At 47.4% G+C, this 18,836-nt stretch overlaps 1 protein-coding gene across 1 annotated transcript in view; it reads left to right on the top strand.

Annotated features, from left to right (window-relative positions):
- The first annotated feature begins 282 nt into the window (after positions 1 to 282).
- LOC104564525 (uncharacterized) overlaps positions 283 to 18,836 on the top strand; it is a 45,732-nt gene continuing 27,178 nt past the window's right edge. The window contains exons 1-7 of the mRNA XM_088521931.1: positions 283 to 355; positions 1,115 to 1,450; positions 2,309 to 2,650; positions 4,329 to 4,661; positions 5,647 to 5,673; positions 17,063 to 17,344; positions 18,334 to 18,615. Of these exons, the coding sequence (XP_088378057.1) occupies positions 283 to 355; positions 1,115 to 1,450; positions 2,309 to 2,650; positions 4,329 to 4,661; positions 5,647 to 5,673; positions 17,063 to 17,344; positions 18,334 to 18,615 (1,675 nt within the window). The remainder of the gene's footprint in view (positions 356 to 1,114; positions 1,451 to 2,308; positions 2,651 to 4,328; positions 4,662 to 5,646; positions 5,674 to 17,062; positions 17,345 to 18,333; positions 18,616 to 18,836) is intronic.

Here is an 18,836-nt window from a genome sequence, read left to right as displayed (position 1 = left end):
ATATGAGGCGGTCAGCCCAAGATGTCAGTAAAACCTCTCTTCCTCCACACTTCCTCCATAGGAAAGGCAGTGGAGAGAAACACAAGGACTCTGGAAACCTCCCAAAGCCATGTGGGAGTGACAAGCTACGCTGCACCCCCTCCAGAAGAATGGATCCTCAGCTGGACTTCCACGCTCCAACATCTATCCCAAGAAATTTTGGCTCTGAAGAGATCTTCCGAGGGCATGAAGATATCCTTGTACCTTCACCGCCAAACCTCTGCAGCACAGTTGACAGGCATAATGTCCAAAGTGGAGAAAGCAGCTCAGGAGTCCTGGACCGAGCGCGATTTGGCCGAGCTGGAGAGAAAACTAGGTTAGCAGGAGCACTGTGAGCTGGGCCTTTCCCTCCACAAAGACAGAGGAGTGTGCTATAGTCACAACTCATCTCTGCAAGGTGGCTCCTTGGCCATAGTCTCCAGGAGGAGGAGGTGAGCACAGGTGCCTAAGCTCACTCTCCATCCATCCTCTGTGAAAGGCAGTCTGTAATTGTGGGCTCTCCACCAGCCTGATATAGGTCAGATATCTGCCTCAGAGCTCAGGCATGTTCCCCAAAATATCATGTTCCCTTTTTTTATGGTAACTTCTTTCTCCATCCTTCCTGAATGCCCTTCAGGGCAAAGAAATCTAGAGAGATGAGTAGACATAGTGCTGTGTTTTATTGGCTGCTTATGATTTTGGTCCCTGATTAAAAGGAAGGACAAGGGGACCTGGCCAAGCCTGAGTTACACAGTTAGCTGGGCCAGGGCTGTAAAAGAAGGAGTCTGAGTCCAGGATGTTGGGAAGACCCTCAGCTCTTCCACGGGTTGAAGACTTCCCAATCACACCTTGTGTGCTTTCCTTCCTCCCTATAGCATATTTGCCACAACAGTGAAGATTCCCTGGCAACAACCACTTCACAGATCTGCCCATTTCATACTACAGAGAGCTCCTGAAGCAGATCCGTTGAGGTACTCAAGTGAGAGAGGGATTACTTTCAGTATGCCTCACAAGGAGATGCTCCCCATTAGAAAGACACGGTCTCACCTGAAGTAAGGATAGCCCAGGGTGCCAGTGATGATTTCTTCCTCCTCAGGAGAAACAGTGGAGAGAGCCCTTGAAGCCCTTCAGGAGAAGGTGGAGAGGATTCTGAGTGAGAAACTGGACACCTTACAGAGCCATGTGGAAGCTGATCACCGTGCAGCATCCCCTTCAGAAGAACCAAACAGCACATTGACTTCCACCATCCAGATCCTCTCCCAAGAAGTTCAATCTCTGCAGAGATCTTTGGAGATCATGAAGGTGCACATGCAGCGTGACTGCCAGCACTCTGCAGCATTGCCTGAGGACATAATGTCCAAACTGGAGAAAACAGACCAGGACCTGGTCTCCTGGTTTAAGAAAAGTGTAACAGAGCTGGAGAAGAAATTAGGTGAGCATGGACATGGCTAGCTGGGTCTTCATCTCCCCAGAGGCAGAAGGGTGTGCTATAGCCAACACGCTCTGAGACGCTTCTCTGCATGCTCTTGCAAACAGTGGAGAATGGCAAGTCCCTCCCTAAAAGGTGGCTCCTTGGCCAGCCTCCCCACTGCTGTCTCCAGCAGATGAGGTGAGCACAGGTGTCCCATCTCCCTCTCCATCCTCTCCCTTTTGAAGGGAGTCTGTAACTTACACTCCCTAACAACCCACTATAGGACAGTCATCTCCCTCTGAGCTCAGACATGTCCCATAGAATATTCTGCTTCCTTCTCACCTTTCTCTGGTCACCTGCAGCATGGAGAGCAGAGATTCTTCCCCACACACCAAGCAACCCATGTGAAGAGGTGGTTTCTACCTACTAACTGGACTAGCATGCCTTTGTGGCACAAAAAACAGCTGACATACTTCTGTGTTATGCTGTTGTTCCTTGTCCATTGCCTGTCCCCTTGCAAGATTTGGCCAAGTTTAAGAAGTGAACATAGCTGAGCTGGGGCTGTAAGGGAGGGAGTCTGAGTCCAGGCCTTTGGGAAGTCCCACTGCTCTTCCACAGGGAGAGGTATTTCCAGTCACACCTGGTGTGCTTTCCATCCTCCCAGTAGCATATCGGTCAAAAAAATGCTGATTCACGTGGAAGGACCAGTTCATAAATCTGCTTGTTGCACAGTACAGTGATCTCATAAAGCAGGTCCTGCAGCTGCTCAAGTGAGAGAGGGGTTATTTTTAGTAATCATAGAAAGGGGACTCTCCATTTTAGAGAGATGTGGTCATGCTTGAATGAAGGACACCCCAGTGACACTCTTATTCTCCTAAGGAAAGGCAGTGGAGAACACCACTACAAAGGCCCTGGAAGTCATTCAGGAGAAGGTGGAAAGGATCCTGAGTGAGAAACTGGCCCCCTTCCAGAGACATGGGGAAGCAGCCAACATTGCAGCACTTGCTCCACAGGAAGCCACCAGCACTTCCACTCCAACCCTCCAGAACATCTCCCAAGAAGTTCGAGCTGTGCAGAGATCTTTGGAGAGCATGCAGGCATCCATGCAGCATTACCACCAGCACTTTGCAGCAGAGCTGCAGGGCATAATGTTCAAAGTGGAGAAAGCGGACCAGGGGTCCTGGTCCAACAGTTACTTGGCAGAGCTGGAGAAAAAGCTAGGTGAGTATGGATATTGTGAGCGGGGCCTTCATCTCCCCAAAGACAGAAGGGCGCACTATAGCCACAACATGCTCTGAGCTGCTTCTCTGTATGTTCTCACAAGCAATGGAAAATGATAAGTCCTTCTCTACACGGTGTCTCCTTGGCCATTCCTCCCCTTTGCCATCTTCAGGAGAAGTAGGTGAGAACAGGCGCCCAAGCGCCCTCTTCATCCCTTCTCCATGGAAGGTAATCTGTAGCATGGACACCATAGGGCAGACGTCTCCCTCTGAGCTCAGCCATGTCCCCAAAATATCCTGCTTCCTTCTCTCCCTTTCTCTGGTCATCTTCAGCAGGGACAGCAGGTATTCTCCCTCAAAGACTTAGCAATCCTCGTGCAGCAGGGGAACAAGGCGATTTCTAGTCCCTGGCTGGACTGGCATCCCTTTGTGGCACATTCAGGCAGCATGACAGGGCCTGTGCTCTTTCTCCATCTTTCCCTCAGCCAGCAAAATCAAGACAAAGAAATCCAGGGAAAAATATGGACGTGGTAAGTTATCTGCTTTTTCTTGGCCAGTGCAGAGGCCCTTGGACTCTAGGAGGTAGCAATGCCTATGGGAGGAGGTAGCTGATATAGCCTGCTATAGGACAGATATGTGCCTCTGAACTCAGGAATGTCCTCCAACACCTCCTACTTCCTTTACTCCCTTCTCTGATCACCTCCCACAGCGACAATGGCCTTCTGTAGGGAACTCATCTCAGGTAATGATCATGCCAAACAAAAGTAGAGGACACAAGCAAGGACGTTTCTCCCATCCATGCTATTTTGCCATGATTTGTCCTGCACCTGTGAGATACTTTACACCTTTCTTAGTCCTTTGACAACTTTGATAACAGGATTCAAAGTCTGGCCCAAATCTTATTCCTCTTTTAAATGTGCCCATGAGCTGATAACTTCTTTGCTGGGATACTCTTTTGTAGGGAAGTGGAACACACAGATTCTGACAGAGCTGACTGTCCCCAAATCTAAACAATGTGTTTAGGAATCAAATTTTTAACAATTTCCAGCCTGTCTCTATATTAGATTTTCACAGTCTACTTTCTAACACCTCCTGTCCTTTCACTGCCTTTTCAACTTGCCTTATTTTGCATCCAATCAGGATGCTTTGTAAGGCACACAGTCTTGAAAATGCATATTACCACTTTCATCCTTCTTTGTCCTACCAAGCAGTTAGTCAGTGCATTGCCTTCCCACCAGTAACACATATTCAGTGCATTCCCTCCCCACCAGTAACACAAACAAACATTGTTTACAGTGTTGGAAGATCTGGGAGGCTGCACAGTCCATCTCTTCTGTCCTGGCATTCACCATGACCTCTTCCCTTCAGGTATTCCTCCCTTGGTTTCGGGTTTAGTTCAAGACCGTAGTAGAAGAAAAAACCATCCTGTGTCCCGCGGACTGTCCCCCTTTGCAGGATAACAGAGGAGATTCTAGTGTGCTTTCCTACTTAGAGAACAAACACATTTCTGCCCATGCAATACTGCAAAAATCCTATGAATTAATTTCTTTGAGCTGCTCAAGTGAGAGAGGAGTTATTTTTACTATGCCTGGAAAAGAGACCCTCCCCATTAGAGAGATGTGGCCCTACATTAAGGAAGGGCACCTCAGAGTCCCAATGATACCTCTCTTCTTCCTCAGGAAAGGCACTGGAAAGAAACACCACAATGACCCTGGAAACCATTTACAAGCTGGAGTGTATTCTGACTGAGAAACTGGCCACTTTACAGAGACATGTGGAGGCAGCTAACCATTCATCACCTGCTTCAAAGGAAGAAATCAGCACCTCCGCCTTCCAGAAACTCTCCCAAGAAGTTCAAGCTGTGCAGAGATCTTTGGAGAGCATGCAGGCATCCCTGCAGCATGACCACCAGCACGCCACAGCAGAGCTGGATTTCTTGTACCTCAGAGAGAAGAATGCAGTCCAGGAGTACACGACTGACAACAGAATGGCCGAGCTGCAGAGCAAACTAGGTGAGCAGAGAAATCATAAGCTGGGCCTTCAACTCCCCAGAGACAGTCAGGTGTGCTATGAAAACAACCTCTGAGCTGCTGCTCTGCGTGACCTTGCAAGCAGCGGAGAATCACAAGCCCTTGTCTACAGGGTGGCTCCTTGGCCTTCCTCCCCACTGCCATCTCCAAGAGGAGGAGGTGAACGGAGGTGCTCAAGCTCCTTCTCCATCTCCTCCCTGTGGCTCTCCACTAGCTCTAAATACGGTACAAAATTTTATGTTGTCTCGCCAGTTTCGTCCTGGTTCGTTTTCCCCAACAGCTAGTCCGTGGGTTCCATCCCTCCCCCAGAAACAGAAACCACATTCATTTGCAGTGTCAGATATTTGTCAGAGCCTGCATAGCTCATCCCCACTCTCACAGTATTCACCATGACCTCTTCTCTTCAGACATTCCTCCAATTTAGGATGGGTTAGAGACTATGCTAAAAGACCAAGCCATGGGACATGGAGCTATTGCAGAGAGTCCAGTATGGTACTACAAAGATGATTATGGGATTGGACCATCTCTGCTACGGGGAGAGGCTGAGCTGTTTGGGCCTGTTCAGTGTGGAAAAGAGAAAGCTTAGAGGAGATTCCATCGATGTATACAAATTCCTATAGGGAGGGTATCAAAAGGATGGATCCAGACTTTTTAAGTGGTGCCTAGTGATAAGAGGCAATGGCCACAAACTGAAACACAGGAAGTTCCGTCTGAATATGAAGAAAAATATTTCTTGCCGGTGACTGGAACAGAGCACTGGAACAGGTTCCCCAGAGAGGTTGTGGAATGTCCTCTGGAGATATTCAAAGCTTTTAATGTTCTTACCTGCTTATGGAACAAACACATTTCTGCAGAAGAGCACAGTCTCTATGGACAGGCTGTATGGGACGGGTTGTTTGTTAATGCAATTGAGAACAGGACTCCTTGACGGATCTACTCATTGCCTGCTTTATTCTTTTCCCCACAGAGTTTGCCAAAATGCAGCATTACTCAGGTAAGTATAAAACATATGGTGAGTGTGAGTCCTTAGAGATTACATGCAGCTCTGGAAAACACACGCTGTCCAATCAATTCAGAGAACAATAATCATAGTTTGATCACTTTTTTTCTTATTCAAGCATGGCCAGAACTCTTGCTCTCTTTAGCAAAGGACAGGGAGTTTCCTGAGTTAGCTATTTCAGCCTGTCTCCCATTCTGTTTTTAGACTCTTGGGAATTTTTGCATAAATATCCAGTCTTGATCTTTCTCCTCTAGATGGGCAACTACTTTAGCTTTAGATCAGAGATCTGAGCTAGGGGAGATCATTGCTCATTCTATACCCATTGCAGCCTAGCAGGTCACATTGAAAGAAAGAGAGAAATCATTTGAGCAGGTAGGGTTATGGCATTATTGCAAACAAAATTCAAATGAAGTCATGAGCTTCACAGCTCAGTCATTTCAATATTTGGTCACATTGGTATTGGGCAGGTAGACAGGAGAACTCACCACTTCGGCAGGATCTTGAATGCTTTTTTCAGGTTCCCTATGACTGTTCTGTTTGTACCATGACCTACAACCTGGAAATCTTCTCATACACCATTTATATCAGCATATACAGAATTCTGATTCCCACGAACATCATTCATGCTAGCTTCTTTTCCAGGTTATGAGCTTTTTTGCAAACATGCTGCAAATCTTGAATCTGTGTTTTCATCTTTCTTATGGACAATTATTGGAACAGGTTGCCAAGAGGAACAAGTTGCCAAGAGAGGTTGTGGAGTCTGCTTCTCTGGAGATCTTCAAAACGTGCTTGGACGCAGTCCTGTGCCACGTGCTCCAGCTGCCCCTGCGTGTGCAGAGGGGTTGGACTAGATGACCTCTAGAGGTCCCGTCCAAATTTTAGCATTCTATGATGTTATGAATTATGGATATGAGTATCTGCATTGATTCCCAGGTGGCTTGCATCTGCCTGAAGAGATAAATGTCTTGCCAATGGTCTCTCCTTTTTTTGTTCTATTGTACTTCCTATGGTTTCATAGAAACTATGGTTTCATGACAAAAAACTCTGGCATGATTCTCTCCTTTTCCTCTTTTTTTTTTTCCTACTAAGTAAAAGCAAAAAAAGCCTCTGGCTTCTGCAGACCTCATGACTTTTGCTAATTAAGGAATTGCTTGATTGTTGCAGTTGATGTCACCCTGGATGCTGACACGGCTCATCCAAGGCTGAAAGTGTCTCAAGATGGCAAGAGTGTGGAAGATACTGGGAAAATCAGAAATGTGCCCAGGACAGAGAAGAGATTTGACTCCCACCTCTTTGTTTTGGCAAAAGAAGGATACACATCTGGGAAACGCTATTGGGAAGTCGATGTTGGAGAGAAAAAGAACTGGGAAGTGGGCATTGCCCGGGAGCCTGTGACTCTCAAAGGCACACTTACTCTGTCCCCACAGAAGGGTTTCTGGGTCATAGGGTTAGTGGATGGGCGAGACTATTGGGCCCGCACAGAGCCTTGGATCCGCTTGGCTGTGAGTGGGAAACTCACAAGGATTGGGATCTTCCTGGACACCACAGCCAAGAAGTTGTCATTCTTTAATGTCCAGAAGGAAACAGTTGTGTACACTTTCTCCCTTGGTGGGGACAACAGCCACAAAGGGAAGTTCTTTCCCTTCTTCTCAACAGGCTCCATTTCTGCTAAGCATGACGCTCACCCCCTGAAAATAGTCCAGCGATTTGATGAATGATGAATAGTGTACTCTTATGGAGCCCCCAGTATATGCCTAACCTGTACGCAGTAAATGGCTGATGAAAAATATCATTTTTTTAAAATTTATTTTCATAGAGAAAGATTTTTCCTGTAATCTTTGGAAGTTTTGTGTCATTAAACTAAAGTCAACCATTTAATTCTCTCTGACTCTGTCGTAACTGAAATATATCCCTGTGCATATCCTTACATGGTCATATCCTTGCATGGTCAAGGTACTTTATTTACACCTGAATACCTTTCAGCTCTGTTTCAATACTGAAGGACTCTTGTGACAGTCTTGCTCAAAACTTGATTATATTTTTAATGCACAAAGAGATCAGTTTATATTTGTAAAGGAGGCAGGATTGGCCTACCACAATGTTTCCCTCTCTATAGTGACTCACTGTCTCTAGGCCCACTCAGCTCTAAATTCTGCCTTTCAAGCAAGTACCTGAGATTGAACTTTGAAACCTGCCTTGATCTTCCCCCTGAGATCCTTGAGTACCCAAGTGTTCCTGTATTCTACCAAAAATACTCTATTGGTGGTTCCTAGAGAAATTATCCTCTCTTCTAAGTTACTACATTAAAAAAAAAGCCTCTGGCAGACATATCCAAATGGAAGATTTAGAGATGCAATTTTGAGGGACAGATGTGCTTTTTACTCTTCCAGGCAACCCTTGTGGTTGCTGCAGGGCCCTTCATGTTTAATATACTACCTTTCCTACAGTTTTTCAGAGGGGAGTAAGGCATCTCTCTGCTCTATATGGTAGCTTCCAAGACCCCTGCTCTGGGACACTGAAATGTCTTCTCACCAGTTGCCAAAAGAGTAGTGTCTCTGGTTTGTGTCTCTTTTTCAAAGCTGCATCCTCTGGGATGAGCTGGGTTTCACTCTTGCTTAGGAATTGAAGCTCATAATTCAGTTCGCTCTCCTGTGAACTTCACATTTACTCCTTTGCATTTAGTCCTCAGACTCTGTGGATGCATTTTGTGTCTGAAAATACTGCTGGGTCCCATTCCTGAAATTAGGCAAGCATAACCACCGTAATTCCTTTGCTCAGTTATGTGGAATCCTTCCAGAGTGCACCAGAAGAGGCAATAGCTCCAGCAGGTAACTCATCCTCTGCTGAGGATGGTGCTGGAGAGAATTCCTCTGCAGAAGCAGATCCTTGGGCAGCAGCTACAGGTGGGCAATTATAGAATTCCTAACCTCTACGAGTTGATGGCCGGAACCATTTCAGGATAGCCAGAGGCCCATATTTACTGACTCTGTGCCTCCTATGTACCAAGATAAGAGAGACTATTGTCAAAAGCAGGAGGTGGCAGTTCAGAAATGATCATTACAGATAACAGAATCACAGACCCACAGAATGGTGGAGGTTGGAAGGAACCCCTAGAGATCATCTAGTCCCTTAATCATCTTTGTCGCTCTATGCTGAAGCCTCTTTAGAAGTTCCACATAGCTCTTCTATTGGGGAGCCCAGAACTGCACACAATACTTCAGGTGCGGCCTCACCAGAGCTGAGTAGAAGGGCAGGATCATCTTCCATCAACCTGCTGGCAACACTCCTCCTAATGCAGGCCAGGATCTTATTGGCCTTCTTAGCCACAAGGGGCACATTGCTGCCTCATGGTGCTACCAGAGGGCTACCACAGCTCTCAAATCCCTCTCCACAGACAAGCTTTCCAGCAGGTCAACCCCTAATCTGTACTGGTGCCTGGGGTTATTCCTCCCCAGGTGCAGGATCTTCGACTCGTCATTGTTGAATCTCATGAGGTTCCTCTCTGCCCAGCTCTCCAACCTGTCCAGGTCCCTCTGAAGGGCAGAACAGCCCTTTGGGCTGTCAGTCATTCCACCTCGTTTGCTATCATCTGCAAACTTGCCCAGGGTGCACTCAGTCCCTCATCCAAGTCATTCATAAACCAGTTGAACAGCACTGGACCCAGTACTGACCCCTGCGGGACACCACTGGCCACAGGCCTCTAACTACACTTGGCCTCATTGATCACCACCCTTTGGGCTCTGCCATCCAACCAGTTCTCGATCCACTTCACTGTCCACTCATCTAACCCACACTTCCTGAGCTGAGGATGTTATAGGAGACAATGTCGAAAGCCTTGCTGAAGCAAGAGAGACAACATTCACTGCTCTCCCCTCATCCATCCATCCAGTTATCCCATCATACAAGGCTATCAGGTTGGTTAAACATAACTGCCCCTTGGTGAATCCTTGCTGAAACCCACTTTGATCAGGAACAACATCTTTAGATGCCTCACTCATGTGCCCACCAATGGTCACAGTCTCAGGTTTAACAGGATCATTCCTCAATACAAAACCTTCCAAAGAAAAGGAGGGAGTCTACCTCAAATACACCAACATTAACTGCTTTCACTACACAGTGCAGCAAAACCACATATACACCAGATTTAAGCTGCTCTATCTTTTCTTCACAGAAGGGAAAGAAGAAATGTACCAGTCACCTGATGCTTCCCCAGCTCAAGAAGCAATCATTAGGTACACTCCAGACCAGTCAGGATGTCAGCTGACATAATTTTCACCCAACTGTAGCTTATGCATAAGCCACAGCTTTCCAGCTACAGTCCAATGTCAAAATGTGAGGCCCTGCACATACAATCAGTCACACACACATCCATTCTCCCCTTGGGAGAATCACACAGTTAATGCACCAACTCAATCAAGCACAAGCTCTGCTTCCTGGGGTTCAGCTTACTCTGCAGAGACAGCTGCTTGAGAGGCTTCACCCACTTTGGACCACTTACACAAAAGAGAGGAGCAGCCTCCATGAGCTTGCATTGCTTCACTCTTCAACTGCCTTGCAGCACAGGTCCTCACCCTTGATTGGAGATGTGCCAGCATCAGATCATGTTCCTTGCTCAATTACACCCACAAACCTTTGCTTGATGTCCCAGTCTGATCATCTTCATGCAGCCACTGCCTCTGCCTGCCCTGATATCATGCTCAGCACCCAACTGCCCTTCACTTGCAGAGCAGAGCCTTGCTCCTCCCTAATCACTGCTCTCAGGATTGCACAAAGCTCTAATCTGTGCCTGCCTTTCACTCCATCAAGAAGGAGGGGAAAAGCAAGTGTGATTTCTGGGAACAGAAATTATTTCCAGGACACTCCCAGAATGCTACAAATCCTTCAGCCAGTCAGGGAACAGTGGTGTACTAAAGGCTCAGCCTCGTCTTTCATGTGCAGCACTGTTTCCTGGAACTGAGTAAAGTCCAATGACCCTGAACACTGCCTGCTCATAGTTCTGTGCTGCGAGTGAGACGCAGCTCTGCTCTGGACAGACAGGATGGCAAGTGCCTTCTCCTAAGGTATGTATTTGCATTTCTCCCTCTATTGCCTTTCATTCTTTGGGATTCATAGCTCCATCTCATTCTGCTGCAAGTAAAAATCATCCTGGAGATGTGTAGTTACTTTTGTTTCCCCTGCTATTACTTCACAAGATCAATTTGTTAGGAGACACATCATGGACAAAAGAAATTCAGTCATAGTGGAGAGTGGCACATCACATGCCAGCACATGCTTCTCTTCACTCTGGGGTAGAGGTTCTAGTTGGAATTCAATCCCAAAACTCAAGGAGCGGCACTACCTCCATCCTTGCACACCGTTGGCAGATCAGCGTCCTAGGTTGAGGTGATCTACACATGTCTACCTTCACCTTCTTGTTTGCATGTAGCCAGCAAAGATGTGCTTAGACCATCTTGAGTCAGATACAGGTTTTTGGAGGCCTCTCTTCATTCTTTCTCTTTTTCCCTGTGGTTAATGTGACTTCCTTGACTGCTCCTTTCTGCTCAGCCCTCGCCACTCTTCCCAGAGTTGTTCTTCAGCACACTTGAAGCACTTTTAGAGCTGCCTTTTCATTGATATGCCCTGAAGTGTTTGCTTCCATGCACACATGGCACATTCACATTGTGCCATCCTGTGAAGTTTCTTAAGCATCTACTCTGGGATTGGATTGCCTTCTGGGACTAGATTTCTTTCCAAAGCTGAGGCATTGGGAACATTCTTTTGAAATGCCTCCCCACATTAACAGAGATGCACGCACACAGAGGCATAAACACACTTTTTATGGCAGGGAGTTAACTACACTGGAGCCAAGGTGTCGCTCATGATAGGAGAGTGGCCAATCCTAAATCCATTGGATTGCACTGTACTCATTGTCTTCCATTCCTTACTTGGGTATACACAAGACAACTCCTATTGGGAGAAGTGGGCCTGGTTTGTACTCTGTGTTACGAGCCAGTGAGCCAGAAGGAAACATCACTCCTACGACAGTGCTAACATTTGGCCTTGCATTGCAGACCGAGCTCGGAGAGAAAAGCCAAGGAAAGCAGAACACCTGAGGACATGTCTCAGCAATGTGGTAAGAGTGGAGTGTCTGCCTTTGTTGGCCTTAGAATGAGAGTAGATATTCTATAATGACTGAATCAGGAGGTTATGGAAGGTAACTAGTCCATGGATTGAGGGTCAGAAATGAGTCCTCCTTCTCTTATGTGTTGTCCCTTTTTAGTCTACAAAAACCTCCTTCCCTCTACTCTCCACAACATAGCCTTCAGAATGAATGCTACCTTCTTAAGAGATGTACATCCGAGGCAACCTGAAGCCCCACCAGCCAAAAATTTAACATGTCACCAGTGTCGCATAAGAAAGAACTTTCCACTCACAAAAGTAATGGCTCCATTTATCTTTTATGTCTACCTCTACTGCCCCATCAGACAAATCTGCAGGCCTAGTCAAATATCACTGCCACCATTTCGGTAGAAATCAGGCCAGTACTTCCCAGAGCATCCAAACAGGGCAAACAGGAAAGCCGGGAAGAGGTAAATAATGCTGACAGAGGACATGTATCAGCAGTGCTGCCTCTACATCCTGGGGTCCGTTCTGCCCATTTCCCCTGTGTTACACACCTTCTCTCCTCATCATTCTGATGAGACTGAAAGAAATGGTCTTTTGGACGTGGTCTGCTTTGACTTCAGTACGGCCTTGGACACAGTCTCCCACTGCCTTCTCCTGCAGAAGTTGGCAGCTCATGGCTTACACAGGTGTACTCTTCCCTGGGTGAAAAACTGGCTGGATGGCCGGGCCCAGAGAGTGGTGCTGAATGGAGTTAAATGCAGCTGGAGAGCAGTCACGAGTGGTGTTTCCTGTTTCCCACAGGTCAGTGTTGGGGACAGTCCTCTTTAATATCTTTGTCAGTGATCTGGATGAGGAGATTGTGTGCGCCCTCATCAAATTTGTAAATGACACCAAGCTGAGAGGAAGAGTAGATCTGCTTGAGGGTAGGGAAGATCTGGACAGACTGGATCAGTGGGCTGTGGCCAACTGCGTGAGGTTCAACAAGGCCAAGTGCTAGGTCCTGCACTTTGGTCACAACAACCCCATGCAGTGCTACTGGCTTGGGGCAGAGTGGCTGGAGAGCTGTGTGGTAGAAAAGGATCTGGGGGTGTTGGTCAACAGGCGACTGAACATGAACCAGCTGTGTGCCAAGGGAGCCAAGAAGATCAATGGCCTCCTGACTTGTTATCACGGAATGAGTGGTGGTGGGGGTGAGTGATTCAAGGCACTTCACTAGTGGGAAAGAAATAACAATAGGTTTTATTGATGATGACAATGGTCTTGTGAGATTCTATGGCAAGGTCACTTATTTACTGCATGGAGGTTCAAGATACATACAGAATCAAGGACACCCTTGACTGGACCACCCTTCAGACTGGACCCACTTGCTTTCCAAACTCATGAGAGGAGTCTGGGTGCAACTGGATCCAAACCTAGACCCAGACATGGTCAGTAGTTTATGACTAAGCGATTTGTGCACAGTTACAAAGTAAAGTTTACAATTTCAGAAAGAGAAGCGTGCTATAGTCACTTATCACAAATCTGTAGTGGGAAGGATCTCTCAGCCCTTAGGAGTATCCTTGAGAGGCATCCCTGCTCATGGGGAGATCCTGGTGTGCAGCCCGCTGCCATGCGAAGACAGCTCAATGGGCTCTTGGGCTGACCCCATATTTGTGGGATAAGATGACTGACTTACAGTCATTCTCTCAATTCAGAAATGACTGTTGGCTGGTGTACTCACAATTAGCCTTATTTCCCCATGAGGATGCAGCCATCAGGACTGTTATTGATAGTTAATGTCTGAGTGGGGGAAGAATTCAGGGAGGCAACTACCAGGATCAGATAATGTGGCAGTTAACACTTGAATAGGGCTATGTGTGAGAAGTCAGGATGAGCTGGGGAAGGAGCACATTTGTCACACTTGTATCAGGAACAGTGTAGCCAGCAGGACCAGGGAAATGATCATCCCCCTGTACATGGCACTGGTGAGGCTGCACCTCAAATACTGTGTTCAGTTTGGGTCCCCTCACTACAAGAAAGACATTGAGGCTCTGGAGTGTGTCCAGAGATGGACAACGAAGTTGGTCAAGGAGCTGGAGGACAGATCTTATGAAGAGCGGAGGGAGCTGGGATTATTTAGTCTGGAGAAGAGGAGACTCAGCAGAGACCTTATTGCTCTGTACAACTACTGGAAAGAAGGTCTCTTCTCCAAAGTATTTCTCCAAAATAGCTACCAATAGGACAAGAGGAAATAGTCTCAAGTTGTGCTAGGGGAGGTTCAGGTTATATATGTAGAAAAAGTTCTACACAGAAAGAGTGGTGAAGCATTGGAACAGGCTGCCCGGGAAGGTGGTGGAGTCACCATCCCTGACAATGTTCACTTGTGACTTGTGTTCAATGTGACTTTATTTTACAACCACAATGATTCTATGATTCTAAGTGCTTCATCACTCATGGAAAAGGGAGCAATATCTTGCCTTCCTCTCTTCACCGTAAAAAATGCACCTGGAATCTAGGCATAAAGTGCACACCCCCACACACCTTTTGCTAGAACTCTCCCAACATTCCTGCTGTCAGCTTGCCTGCCAGGGATCCCGTTTGGTTGAGTGCAGAGCTATGCAGGTCATGAGAGGAAAGAGGCACAGACAAGATACTTCCAAGCCTAGAAACATTCATATGAGTTCTTTGGGAACAAACAAGTGCATGGTGGAAGGCTCTCATGAGGGTGGCATGAAGAAGGGAGGGATTTGAGCAGACAACTGGTGGGTTGCAATGAGGTGAGGAGAAGGCTGAGGAAGTGACTCTCCCCATGGATAAGGACAGGTAAAGCTGTATATCTCACTAGGGACTTAGGAGAACATTTGAAGGTGGTTTGGGTAGGATAAGGAGCAGTGTCCAGTCTGGGAGCAAAACCTTGAGTTTTTTGAAGGCAAAAGACCTTTATACAGGACGGGAGGGAAAGGGAAACAACCTGATGAAGTTTCTTCTTTTGTCTTCCCTTTTGTCTTCCTATGTGACATAAGGTCCAGATGGGCAGGAGCATCAATTCCATAGTGTCAAAGAAAAAGTAAAACGCTACGAGCGTCTGCGTGAGTATTCTGGATCTCATTTCAATTGGAAGAGTATCTTGCCTCAAGGTGGGTACTTTAGAGCGGGAATTTCTATACCAGAGGAAAATGTGGCCATTGGAGCCCTGTCCCCCTCAGGTGGATACCCACAGCTGTCCTGAATTGCCAATAGCAGAAAACATAGCCTACATGATGCTGGACTTCATCTCTTCAGTAAGACGCATCTTTGGTGTCAGGCTGGTTATGCTCTGCTGCACTGCACTGCTCTCCATTTCCAATGGAAGGCTCAGATGTACAAGCTGAACGTAGAAACTGAAGCGGGCCAGTCACACTCTTCCCCTGCCCTTTTGCCCCACAAGGGAAAAAATGGTCTTCCCATGCTGAGAATGAACAACAATCACCTCTGCAGGGAACGCCTGCCATAGGCCATGCCCTCTGTGGTAGGGTACCTTCTGGGGCCACCAAAAAAGGTGCTGCACAGCAGGTGGCTGTGGCTAAGGACTTACGAGAGTGCTTGGCCTTGCTTTTTGCAGACACCAGCCAAAACAAAACACAATTCACAGCAAAGCTGGGAGGAGGACAGTCACCCAAGATAGCTCAGAGATGCCATGCAAAGGACATCACTTCAGAAGCAGGGCCACATGTCAACCATAAAGGAGGACTTTCCCCAATACAAGAAAGAAGGGTGGACTCCTCTGCAGGTGTCCCCAGTGTCTCTTCACAGCAGACCAATGGGGAAAGAGGGCCAGAAGCCCAGGGAAGACGTAAGTAACGCTCATCTTGGCTCTCACTAAAATGTCTGTCATTCCCCTCTGCTGCCTGTGTTTCACAGCCACAAAAAGACATCTTTCTTGATCAAGTCCTTGCTTGAGCAAGAAGAGCATCAAAGGGTAGATCTTTTTTGCAACAAGGCAACACAGCAAAAGCAACTAAGCAGTAAAGTTATGTCACTGGGAAGAAGGGGACTTCATGAAATCTTTCTCCCCTTCTCCCCTGTGAAGTTCAAGTGTCTCTCTTCTGCTGCAATTGCCTATTGCATCATCCTGCACTAAGAACACTCACATTCAGATTGTCTGCTCTGGCAGGCTTTGCTCTAGCCTTATTGCTAAGGCTGCCTATGTGTCTCCATCTTTGCTCACCCAACAATGTTCACACTCATGTATCAGTCCCAAGCTGCAGGCGTCATTGCCACTTTATTTCTTGGTGCCCAGAAACAACGTTCTGATACCCCTGTGGAGCTGGGAACTGTCAATCAACTAAGAGCCCCTGGAAAAGATGAGGGGCCTGAAATGGCCTGGTATGCAATTACTAATGATCTGTGTACACAGTATTAATGTGAGAAGGAAGATCACCTGAGATCAGCCAAAACAAGGCACAAAACACAGCCAAACAAGCACGAGGTGAGTCCCCAGAGACAGTCCTGGGACAGTTCTCAGAGGACATTGCAGGGAAAGAAGGGCCAGAATCTTAGCCACAAGCAATGGAACTCCTCCACATGCAGGTGAAAATGGTCTCGGTCACTAAGTCTATTTTAGAGCAGAGATGGGTTCAGGGTTGCTTGCAGGGAGGAGCAAGCAATTAGGCTGTGAGGAAGACAGCAGTATGACTTTGAAGGTGTGTGTTACCTTCTTCGGGGATGTCCATCAGGAGTAACCTGAACGCCCAGCTCTCCCCAGCAAAACAGCCCTCAAGCCCTGTTGTGAAGAGAGTCATTTGGCTTTTCCTCCATGCAAATGAAAGAAAGGTTGGTTTTGGGGGTGAGTCTCCTTAGCTCAGGATCAAGCCCAAGCTTCTACCTGAAGGCAAGTGTCTCTCCTGCACAGCAAAAAGGGGAGAGCAGTAGTCACTCGGCAAAACGGTTTGTTGGGGAGCCTTGTACAAGTACTCAAACTTTAGTTTCATGGTGTTTGGGAAGAGTACTGAAGAAATGCCCTGCCCTTCCAAGAATCTCACAGTCCTAGCAACATCACTTCTCCTGATCTTCCTCCTCCTTCTCCCCGTTGTCCTTCTCTTCCTTCTCCCCTTCCTTTGCCTTCTCCTCTTCCTTCACCTCCTCCAACTCCTAAGACTACTAGATATGAGGGTACGGCAGCACAACGTAGCTCTTTTTTTGGTGCTCAAGTGAGAGAGAGGCTATTTTTAGTATACCTGGAAAGGAGAACCTCCCCAATGGTGAGACACTGTCTTACGCGAAGGAAGGACAGCCCAGTGACACCTCATTTCATTATCAGGAAAGGCAGTGGAGAGAAACAATACAGCGTACCTGGAAATCATTCAGGAGAAGTTGGAGAGGATGGTGAGAGAGAAACTGGCCCCTTCACAGAGCCATGTGGAAGCAGTGAACTGTGAAGTGCCTCCTCCAGAGGTAGACATTAGAATCTTCAATTCCAGTATCCAGAACGTCTCTCAAGAAGTTCAAGCTCTGCACAGACCTTTGGAGAACCCGCAGGCATCCATGCATCATGACCGCCAGCACTCCAGAGAAGAGATGGCTGAGCTGGAGAGCAAATTGGGTAAGTAGGGACAGCATGATCTGGGCCTCGTCTCCCCAAAGACAGAAGGGTGTGCTACAGCCACAACATCCTCTGCAGGACCTTGCAAGGAGTGCAGAATGGTGAGTCCTTCTCTACATGGTGGCTCCTTGGCTATCCCCCCCAGTGCCATCTCCAGAGGAGGACATGAGCACTGGTGCCCAAGCTACCTCTCCATCCTCTCCCTGTGAAAGAGCCGTCATTGTGTGGGCTGTCTGCCAGCCTGCTATAAGGGCAGATGTCTCCCTCTGACACCAGGCATATTTGCCAACATATCCTGCTGTTCTTTCTCCCTTTCTTTTGTCACCTACCTCAGGGACAATGGCGTTTTCTTCCTCATGAGCCAAGCAAACCTTGGGGAGAAGGGGAACAAGCTGATTTCCAGACACAGTCTGGACTGCCTTGCCTTTGTGGCACATTCAAGCAGGACAGCAGACCCTCTGCTCTAACTAAATCCTTCCTACAGCCAGAAAAGCCTACACAAAGAATTGCAACGAAAAAAAAAAAAAAAGTAGACACTGTGCTGTGTTATGCTGCCCTTTCTTACCCATTGCCTGTAGCCTTGGGTCCTGGGAGATGGAGAGTACTCTGAGAGAAGGGCAATAGGACTTGGCCAAGCCTAAGTAGTGGACATAGATGACCTGGGGTTCCAAAGGGAAAGAGTCTGAATTGCGCCTTTTGGGAAGCCCTATGGCTCTTCCATAAGGTAATGAGTTCCCCATCACACCCTTCTGTGTGCTTTCCCCCCTCCCACTAGTGCATTCGGTACAACACTGCTGGGTCCCTGGCAAAGACCACTTCATAAGTGACCTGTTTCATACTACAGTGATCTGACGATGTAGCTCCTTTTTTGGTGCTCAAGTGAGAGAGAGGCTATTTTTAGTATACCTGGAAAGGAGAACCTCCCCATTGGTGAGAAATAGTCTTACATGAAGGAAGGATAGCCAAGTGACACCTCATTTCATTCTCAGGAAAGGCAGTGGAGAGAAACAATACAACGTACCTGGAAATCATTCAGGAGAAGTTGGAGAGGATGGTGAGAGAGAAACTGGCCCCTTCACAGAGCCATGCGGAAGCAGGGAACCGTGCAGCACCTTCTTCAGAGGTACACGATAGAATCTTGAATTCCAGTATCCAGAAGGTCTCCCAAGAAGTTCAAGCTCTGCAGGGATCTTTGGAGAGCCTGCAGGCACCCATGCAGCATGACCGCCAGCACTTCAGAGAAGAGATGGCTGAGCTGGAGAGCAAATTGGGTAAGTAGGGACATCATGAGCTGGGCCTTCTTCTCCCCAAAGACAGAAGGGTGTGCTGTAGTCACAACATCCTCTGCATAACCTTGCAAGGAGTGGAAAATGGCGAGTCGTTCACTACAAGGTGACTCACTGGCCATCCCCCCCAGTACCATCTGTAGAAGGACATGAGCACTGGTGCCGAAGGTACCCCTGTGTACTGTCCCTATGGAAGGCAGACTGTA

The sequence above is a fragment of the Tinamus guttatus genome, unplaced genomic scaffold, assembly GCF_059628265.1.
Source record: "Tinamus guttatus ecotype Peru unplaced genomic scaffold, ASM5962826v1 Tinamus_guttatus_pri_ptg000139l, whole genome shotgun sequence".
Taxonomy (NCBI): domain Eukaryota; kingdom Metazoa; phylum Chordata; class Aves; order Tinamiformes; family Tinamidae; genus Tinamus; species Tinamus guttatus.
This window is presented reverse-complemented; position numbering and strand designations above follow the sequence as displayed.